The following is a 10,370-nucleotide window of genomic DNA, read 5'->3' as shown; positions in this document are numbered from 1 at the left end:
CACACCCACTCGGGTAAGTGAGTTCCCTTCCCTCGGGAGACTCAGAGAACCCTTTCGGGAGAAAAGCACATACCCATTCGGGCAGGTGCATATTAACCCTTCGGGAGCCATGCTTGAGAAAAGTACGAAAGATGAGAAGACCTTCAATACTAAGTCCAAGAGTGACATTGAAGACGACCAAGTCAAAAGGGTCAATTAGAGATAACTACCCACCACATCCGTTTCGAGAATTGGGAGATGAATAAGCGAACAACGGCTCTATTAGGCCCGCCAAAGAAGGGAACATGCTTCCTAAGATCTCTCGCCCACTCTTCAACAAAATATGTAAAATTCAAGGAGACGCTGCCTCTAGGTATCCTCTATATAAACCTTCATCCTACAAAGAGAAATGTACGAGATTCATCTTACCATTATTCACTACGCCTTGAGAACTCTCTCAATGTCTTCTATTGTTGCCTAGACTAACTTGGGCATCGGAGGCGGTTCCCCGGCCAAGACTTGGCAGGTCCGTTCTTATTTTCTTTGTGAGTGCAAGTATCTTAGCTACTTGTATTCGGTTGGAGAAGCCTCCAAGAGATTATCCAAAAATCCGGCTCTCGAAGAAGTTCTAGAAGCAACAAAAACAATGATACTTACTACAATATCAATGTAATGTCTACTAAAATTAAAACTACATCAAACACTTAAAATGAAAATAAGTATCCATACATTCATCATCTATCCTAATAAGCTTCCATGATTTGTTTTGCAATTTCCTTTCGATATGCTTCCCATTGTAATTGTTCTGTGCAGCCTACCACATCGGCAATGTCCAAGACATCATCATCATCGCTATCACTGCTTTCAAATTCACCATCAAGCTCTCCCTTCTCAGCTTTCTCAAAAAGCCAGGAAGTCACTTGTTTTCTAATAAAGTTATGTAAAGTAGTACAAGCAATAACGATCAAAACTTGAGTTATGAACTTATATGGTGGAATTGTCTTTAAAATAGAAAAACGTTTCTTCAACACTCCAAATGGCCTCTCTATAACGGTTCTCAATGAAGAATGTGTAAAATTAAATAGCTCATCTTGTCCTCGAGGTTGACGATGCCTAAAGTCTTGTTGATGATATCGTACATTCTTCAAAGGAGCCATATAACCGGGTGCATTTGTACATCCAGAATCAATAAGATAGTATTTTCCTACAAGAAAATCAATGATAAATTGTTAATAAATTAAACAATATATATAAATACATGATAAAAAAAATTGAAATGTTACCTAGTGGTGGATGTGGGAAATTCAAACGAGGAGTGTGGATAGCTTCCCATAGTATCCGATTATTATGTGTTGTCCCTTCCCAATCAGCCCAAAGAAAAGTGAAGCACATATCAAAAGAACAAACAACACACACATTTTGCGTAACTTAACATTATCTACCAGATCTATATGGCACTTGTTTCGAAACTGGAATTGATGCACTTATGTGTGTTCCATCAATTGCTCCAATGCAATTTGTAAAGAATGGATAATAGTTTCTATTGGACTTAATATATGGTGATGTCTCATCAAATGATTGAGGTTTTATGTCCAAAAAATGGTTCAAGTAGTCTATCATTTCTCTACATTGATAGAGATCGGCATATGTAAAATCAATTATTATTGACATTTAGAGGCTTAAAAATATCTGGTGTACGTATCTGATTACTGAAAATACACAATTTCTTCCTTTTCCAATTTAGTGTTTAGTCTTATCTAGCTATAGAAGAGGACCATTGAATAATTTGGATGATTAACCCTGTGAAGGGGAAGAAGGGTAAGGTGGGTTGGGGCCTGGGGGTCACACTCTGTCTCTGAGTCGTATATACTTGAAAAACAGAGGAGAACAGCAAGGTTGGGTACTTGTTAATAATGTCTTTTAATTCTTTCTTTAATGCACCTACAGGCTACAACAATAGAATATGGATTTTCAAGATTGGATTAACAAGTTGGGTTCTTCTTACTTCCAGACCCCTCTTTAACAACTATATCTCCATCGTTTCGTTTCTAGATTTTCAACAGGATCATAGCTTCTGTTTTGGATATTCGAGCGTTCATCTTTTGACAGAGATACCCATATCCCAAAACGCAACGATTGGTTTGGATTCTTTTGTATTTATTCACTTGACTGGAGTTAGTTAATGATATCGGCAAATATGAGCAACCGATGAATCTATCGTTAGAATAAGCAAGGAAAAGAAGAAAAAGAGAAGTAGCAGAGAAGTAGCAATAGTTGGGAAGAACTGAGAGCTCCCGATAGGGTTTGGGAGGGGATTTTATAAAATAATGCGTTTTTACTATTATACCCCATCTTGATTTTAAAATTTCAAATATGCCACCTCATAAATGGAGAGAATGAATTGTCCCTCATAATTCACAATGGACTTTTAGGGCCTGTTTGGTTACATGAATTTAGAGATTTCAAATCTTTAGATTCATGAATCTGAGAATTATAGGTTGTAAAAATCTATAGATTCATGAAATCTAGAGATTCATCTTTATACACTAAAAACGTGAATCTGTAGATTTATGGGTAAAGGGTGAAATCCAGAGATTTCAAAAAACCTATACATTTGCACATTCACAAAAATCACGTCGATCAAATAGTTTTTTAGGATGAATCCACAAATTTCATTCCACAACCAAACATCTAATTTTATAAATTATAACTCCATAGATTTGAAATCTCTAGATATTTGAAATCTTTAGACTCATGTAACCAAACAGGCCCTTAGTCCATTATAAATTTTGTAAGTTTTTCTATTATTTTAAATAAAAATAAAAATGACAATAGATGCCAAATCATTTAAAACAATGAAAAAAATCTTATAATAGAGAATGAGAATTGATACCAAAAAGAGCCTAAGTCTACCGAATTTTCATCAATTATAAATTCCAGTAAAAAAACTCATTCTCTTTATTTTTGCACAAGCCACTTAAAATCCAAATGAAAATTGAGGATGCAAAATAATATACTTTCTTTTTATTAAAAGCCTTAATGTTTTACTTTTTACTTTATCTGTTCGCAATTTTTTTTTCTTTTCATTTTGATATACTAAATTATTTTTCATTCTATAGTTTATTCTACATAAAATTTACCAAATCAAAAATGAATTCTTGTATTCGTTTATTTTTAATGGGTAAAATAAATAATGGAAATTGATACACAAAACGCCCTTAATATATTTTTCTTCCAATAATAATGAAATAAAATAAATAAATAAATTAAAAAAAAATCCAACTGTTTGATTGTGACTGTACAAAGCTTTTGTGACCAAGCACTTCTGGATTGAACTTTTTGAAGAGAAAACCCAAAGAAGCTTATAGTATGACCAAAGTCATTCTCAGTCAAAAAGGATGATGTTAAAAAACATAAAAACTCAAAAAATATAGCCAAGAAGGGAAAGAGTTAGAGAACATTTGTGACAAAAGTTAATCAAATTCACTGTGTATCTCTTTGTATCACTGATGGCCATGGTGGTGTCATGGTGATGTCCTTGCTTCTTGGAACCGACTCTTCCTCCATAATGGGGAGCTGCTTCTCTGAATCACCATATCCTTTGAGAACTCTGCTAGGGCTTGGAGAGTTTTGAGATCTCAGCTTGGATGTGCTGGGGGTATTCCGAAGTAGAGAACTTGGGCCTGATTGTGAGTGGACCGATCCATCTTCGCGGGGCAATGGAGACAGTACCCTCAAGCTACTCCCATCTGTTCTTTTTCTATAGAATTTATCTTCCACAATATCATAGAAATCCACAGTCCTCACTTCTTGAGCAAGAGCACATGAATAACAGAAAAGCCATGCTATGAAATCAGTCACTGTAGGATTATGACAGCAGTAGTCATTAGCAGGTAAATTGAATTTCTTCCTCATTTGGATCCTCCAGAATCCTCCATATAGCAATCCAAATATACAGAGCAAGACCCCTGCAATGCCCAACGCTTCCCTAACTGTCTCATTATTAATATTAACGGCAGCAAGACCAAATATCCAAAAGGGAGAAGTACAGAAGAGAATAAAAGTCACAATGTGAACATACATGTTCCCAAACCCAAGTCTCTCCATATTCCACCCGAAAACACAGAAACTACAGAAGAATGTGAGATACGCAACAGAAAGATCATCCCAGTAATCAAATAAACCTCCTCTCCACTCGGGTCTGTTTTCTGGAATCCTCTGCTCATGTCTAGATGCAAATGAGAATCTCTTCTCAAAAGATCTCATTGTTAGTTGATCTGAACTGTCAGTGTCAACAATGGCCATATGATCCTGTGCTTCCTCATCCATTTCAAACTCATAATCCTTCCCAAGGGGGCTTAAAATGCTGTACACAGCAGCAACTGCGGGTGATGAAATTGAAAAAGTGAGACAGAGAGCAACTCCAATGGCTGGTCGTTCTGATCTCTTGTATCCCAAGTTAAGGCCACACAAGGCGTATTGAGCAAAGCAGTTCAATTGAAGTAGAATCATGACAACCATCATATGGGTCCATTCATTGGGTTTGTAAGTGCCATTCTTGCAGTAAACCTCTCTAAGTCTAGATATATCTTCTCGCTTCCATCTACATAAAAGCACAAGGTGGTAGATTCGTTTTGGGTGGAGGTAAAGACACATGAGAGTAAAGAGGGCATTGATGATTTGATTATTGACTTCGAACCAGGCATTTCTTTCGGATTTATTTGGTAGGGCATGGTTCAACATTCCTGTTAAGACAAGGAACAGGATTGCACCCGTAACAGCAACACAGATAATCCAAACAAATACGGCAATGTTCACTGGGTCTCTAATCCATTTTGTGAAGACTTTCCAAAGCGAAGCCCAATCAAATTTTCGAACTCGGATCAAATTTAAACGTTCCCGGAAACCATGGCCCGTTGAAGAATGAACAGAACGTGAAATTTCATCTCTTTCCTCAGCAAGTTGCAGGAACCTGGTGGATGGAGATGATAGAGTACCTGAAGCAAATTTCAGGAGTCCAGCTTCACCAGGAACAGCTGTTGAGGAATCCAAATCACTTTTTGAGTCTTCATGCTCTAACAATTCTTTTTGAGAGGTAGAAACCTGAAAGGCAATGCAAGACTTATTTTTATCTGGTACAGCACCAGATGCTGAATCTTCTCCACCATCCTGTATGCCTCTTGCATCACCATTTGAAGCCATTCTCCTATCAAAGTTGACCCTTCAAAAGGTCCTTGGTCATAGAACACCTTATCTCAAATTGCAGGTGATCATTTAAGTCAGGATGCCAACCACAACAAGAACCCTAGGAAATAAGCCAAATGCTATTTCATTATTTTGTTCAGGAACTGACAAAAATCCCTAAACTCTCATTTACTGCAAGAGTTTCAACACATGTTCAATAGTAGTATGCAAAGTTAATAAATTTTGATCAGGACAACCAAAAATTGTTATCAAAATTGAAAAGAAGAAATTATTGCCAACCAACCCCCCCCCCAGCGGAAAAATAAAAAAGAGTTCTGACAACAGAGCAAAAAAAAAAGTAAGTTGAACCAGGTGAGGAAGGCTTCCAGACAAGCAGAGTCCGTGGGAGCAACTTTCCTATGCCACCCTTATGATGTGAACAGAAATTCAACCCCAGGCCGAGCCTTTGGAGTGGACCCCAAGGCCGCTTGAAAGTGGTGTACCTAGGGCTGGTCCAAACCTCCAAGAAGGGTAGTTTGGTCCACCTGGCCCTAATTATTTGCTGAGTTTAATGTTTTCAGAATTTTCTTTTTAATTCTAAGACAGTTGAGAGTCCAATTTGAGATCAAGACAAGTTCTTGAGTCTTCGGGATTCTTCTTTAAAGATACTCTTACATGTCCTAATTTACAAGAAGAGTTCCTTTAGTATTGAGTATTAGGGGAATCTGTTTTCATGGAGATTCCATTAGCTTTAAATATTTATTTGGACGGTTGAGATTATTTATAAGGGGATCATAATCTATAAAGGAAACCCACTCAGGTTTAGAGTCTTAAGTAGGATATAAATAAGCCTAATCTTTCTTTGTAAAGTTAAGTCTAATTATTTGAACGAGATTATTGGAATCAAGGATTGTAGATCCTGTTGAGGGGGTCACGGTTGAGTTAAGAGTTAAGTTTCTTCTTCAATATCAGCACCAGCACTCTGTCTAGCACTCTTCTTCCAGAAATTCCAGCAGCTTACAAGTAAACAACCCAGCCCTTTTCTCCTCCCCCCCCCCCCCCCCCTTCCCACTTCCCCAAATCCCTGCAAGGCCGTAGCCTGCCCTCCCCTGTTCAGCACAATCCAGGGACCCCTCTCCCATGCTGCCACACCTGGCAGCAACCCTCCCAAGCCCCTACGACACTGCTAAGCCCTTCCCCTACCCTTTATCACTCTCCCTAAGCCCTCCCCCACCTCTCCCCTATCCTACAATACACCCCCTCCCCTTTTTGTCCCTTTTGGCCCCTTTTGGCCCCTTTTGGCCTTCTCTCCCACACCGTGCTTCCTTGCAGAAAACCAAAAGCAGAGGGAAAGAAATATATGAATGAAAGAAAAGAAAGAAATGAAATGAAAAGATAAGAGAGAAAGAAAAGAAGAAAAGAAAGGAAGAAATAGTAAAGATCCTTCCCCCTCCAAGAACAAACCTATGGCCATCCCTACATCATCCCTAAACCCTCCACGCTGCAGGCTTCCTAGGAAGTTTTGATACATCCCATCTTAGGTTTTGTTAGACCATAAAATTTTCCCTATCATCCAATTTAGTTTCGCAAATCAAATCCAACCCATAGACCTTTTAGTTAGCCTTTATCGAACCAAGCCCACCCATAACTCTTGAAAGACATCCTAATCATCACATACCCTTTCCTTGAAGTTTCCCATTAATTCTACGATCAATTATTAGATTCTAGTTCTTTTACATGCAACTTTATCCAAGATTTTGGGCAGACCCTTAATTTTAGGGAAACCGTTTTAGAAACGCTAACCCTAAAATTGGGTTTTACATCACCGTACTCTAACAACTTTTGCTAAAAGGTTGTCTCCACTCCTTGATCTAAGGCTACAACCGTGGCCCATTGACCACTGCACCAAGGCCTGCCCCTTCTGATAAGCCCAAAAGGGTGAAGAATCTGTCTTCTGCAAAATTTACTACTAATATGATGAAAACCTAATATCCTCTGAATAATATGTAACGTGAGATTTCCTTCAAATTATACATATAATGAACTTGAAGTTAGTAGCTACTTCAGAAAAATTAGCTCCCAAAAAGTTCCTTTTATACCATCTTCTAGGAATGGGTAGTACGCATCCTCACTTTTTCAGAGGAAATTTGACAAACATCATCGAGATAGAACAAAAGGAATTCAGATTATTGTCGGTAAAACAAATGAAAGAAATGGTTCTGGGGAAAGGGAAAGAAGAAAAATCTCATACTTGTGGAAAAGCCACCATATTGACAGTAACTTCAAATTTCCACGACTGAAAAACCTTTCCTTTCACAACCAACTGGAATATGAACGACGATACAACTACAAATTCTAAGAAATCAAATAAGCATGAAGTCAGATTCAAGAACTACAAGTACAACAATTCCCACCTCCTCAACAGAAACTGTAACCAAAAAGAGTCAAAGCCACTAGAATATGCAACTTTAGTAACTCAAACAAACATAATTTACATAAATGTGGGTAGAGATGTGAAAAGTATATTCAATATCCATACTCATTTCCCATCACAGCAACAATGAATCTAATTTATAACAAAGAAATGAACCTTTAAAATCGACCCAGAAACAAAGAACATCGAACCAAAAATAGAAAAGTAGAACAAAAAATACAAAAGTAATGAATTGAAAAGAAGTAGAAATTCTAACAAGTTCAAAACTCGCTTCTAACTGAAATTGTAACCAAAAACACTAAACTATAACAGAAATCATGTTATAGTTGTGAGAAATATATTCAATACCAATACTCATTTCATTTGGAATCTAACCAGTACCAAATCACTGCAACATGGAAACTGGTTTACAGGACAGAGAAATGAAGTTTTCCATAACCAACCCAGAAACCAGAAACTTGAAAATCAAAACAAACACCCAGAAAATACAAGAAATAGCAGTCGCAACATACCAGCAACCTCGAGAAAAAAGAGAATCCATTGTCATGCCAACCATGATTCGATTGAATATCTCAAGAAAAATCACTTCAAGAATGGATTAGTCCTCAAAGTCTTTCTCGCCTTTTTCACGGCCTCAATTCTAAAAATGCTCTATTCCATGAGGGAAGACGAAAACATTAAAAAAAGAGAAGAAGTAATCGTGCCCTTTTTTTTTGGGTAAGAGAAGAAGTAATCTTGCACGGCTTCAGAAGAAGAACTCTTGAAAGAACCTTGGCAGTTGCTTTCGCACCTTTTGGAGATTCGCGATGGAGGACTGGAAGGTAATAAACGAAAACCTTTTGAACGGTTATATAACGGAAAAGGTCTCTGGTGGGTCCACTTTGACGGAAAACTGACAGCACAAGTAAGAAGAGCGACAGTGTGTCGAGCTGTCACTGAAAATAGTGCCGTCAAATCGACGGCGTCAATAGTGTATGTTTCACCATTTAACGTCTGCGACAAAAACATGCGCTATTCTATCACCTTTTTCCTTTCCGGGTAGTCTAACGGTACGGTGAGTTTTTTTTTTTTTTGGTGAAGTACGGTGAGTATTTGGTAGCAGACCTTTCGTTCATTCCTTATTTATGAAAAAAAATTATAATAATAACTAATAAGACGGCCGTGAGAATTAGATAACACTATTTTATCTCCCTAAGAGTGCTCTTTTATGGCTTCCAACAACTACAAAAATAGTGGGGTCCATGGTGAAAACACCTTTTGAAAAAAATAAAAAATAAAATTTATTTTTTCACCGGTGGCCCCACTGTATTTTTGTGGTTAGGAACGGTTGGGAAGCACGGGGAGATGATCCAGATTCCTTTATGAGATCATCCACTGTTTTTGATAGATTAAATCTCAATTATCGATAACGAATTTATTAAATCTTCATTTTTATTTTATTTCTTTATTATTATTATTATATATATATTTTTTAAATATACTTCTTGTCTAAATAGTGGCAACCTCATCCATAGAGGTGGTAAATCCTGTGCGCTGCTTCCCCACTCCTCACTTTTCTCACCTTCTATGCCTATAGGCCCTAGTCCATTCTTTAATTCCTTTAGAATTTTTTTAAAAAAAAATGAGTTTATCTTTTCTTTTTGCCTTCTTTTTAACTGAGTTTATGCGTTAAGAGGAATCGGCAAAGGTGGTGAAGAGGGGCCTTGAATACATCAATGGAGATTTCAATAAATCTAACCATGAACGAGGAAAGTCATGGAAGATTAACATTCATTTTAATCAGAGTCCCAAACAAATAAGTAGAAAGAAAGAATTATTAGAGGGATAAGATGAAAGACGAAAAATGGCATAATAAAAGTAGAAGAATCCTAATATATAACTAATATAAGTGAAATTGAGATTCAGAAGAAAGTACCATCGTAGGGTTGCGGTAATGAACAACACCTCTAAGTGGAAATGTAATGACCGAGTTCTACTCTTGTTGGTATATGTAAATCCCCAAAAGATGTAGAAGAGGAAGAGAAATAAAGAGAGAAGGTAGGCGAAAATTGTAAGAGAAAAGATATGTTTGAAATCCATTAATAAGAAGAAGAAAAAAAAATGGGGAAATAATTAGTTTCCATAAAATAAGAGGGAAAAATATTCAAAAGTTATGACTAGATCTGATAAAATCAATGGTTGGAATTCCAAACATCATGATAATGTATTAACACGGATGTTTTGCTACCACCTTCCCTTTATTTATTTATTTTATTTCTTTTATTTGATAAAAGAGATGGAGGATATGACTCTATAGATGAAATTAGGGTTGCAATAGAGCTGGATTGGGCCAGACTTTTCAATCCCAATTTTAAACCTATATATTCTTAGATAAACCCATTTCCACCCGGTCCAGAATTTTTGTTCTTGACCCTTAGCTATGGGTTTCAAGCCCATTTTCGCTCTAATTGCCCTTGATTAGGTTAGTCCCCATCCCTAATTGGCCTTGTTGTTATCTTTGTCCCTTATGGTCTTGACCTTATCCTTATCCCTGATTAGCCATAACCCTATGCTTGATCAAAAATTGAATTATATATAATCAAATATATAACCTCTAAAATTCATGATCTAACCTATTATTAATTTTTTATCAAACTTGTTATTCAATTTGAACCATTGAATATATAAAAATATTTGTCCAATAAATGACTATAAAATATAATTTGTTATTAATATTTAGAATTTTATATTTTTCATTATTCTAACTTTAATATATGCCTAATCAATATATAAG

General features: G+C 36.6%; 2 protein-coding genes across 2 annotated transcripts; both read right to left on the bottom strand.

Moving 5' to 3' along the window:
• Positions 1–722: 722 nt before the first annotated feature.
• Positions 723–1,599, bottom strand: LOC149022449 (uncharacterized). The gene is given in 2 exon segments (XM_089147627.1): positions 723–1,183; positions 1,263–1,599. Coding segments are annotated over 2 exon segments (798 nt in total).
• Positions 1,600–3,201: 1,602 nt separating this feature from the next.
• LOC149022448 (uncharacterized) lies at positions 3,202–8,376 on the bottom strand. The gene is made up of 2 exons (XM_089150547.1): positions 8,110–8,376; positions 3,202–5,284 (listed from the first exon to the last, which is right to left on the bottom strand). Exon 2 carries the CDS (start codon positions 5,179–5,181, stop codon positions 3,463–3,465), a length of 1,719 nt encoding a protein of 572 aa, XP_089006673.1. The 5' UTR covers positions 5,182–5,284; positions 8,110–8,376; the 3' UTR covers positions 3,202–3,462.
• Positions 8,377–10,370: the final 1,994 nt, after the last annotated feature.

The sequence above is a fragment of the Hakea prostrata genome, chromosome 3 (assembly GCF_041222555.1).
Source record: "Hakea prostrata isolate BN-2017 chromosome 3, UWA_Hpros_2, whole genome shotgun sequence".
Lineage (NCBI taxonomy): Eukaryota > Viridiplantae > Streptophyta > Magnoliopsida > Proteales > Proteaceae > Hakea > Hakea prostrata.
This window is presented reverse-complemented; position numbering and strand designations above follow the sequence as displayed.

Coding starts and splice junctions, on each gene's coding strand:
- LOC149022448 (XM_089150547.1), bottom strand. CDS start 5,181: ATGGCTTCAAATGGTGATGCAAGAGGCATACAGGATGGTGGAGAAGAT.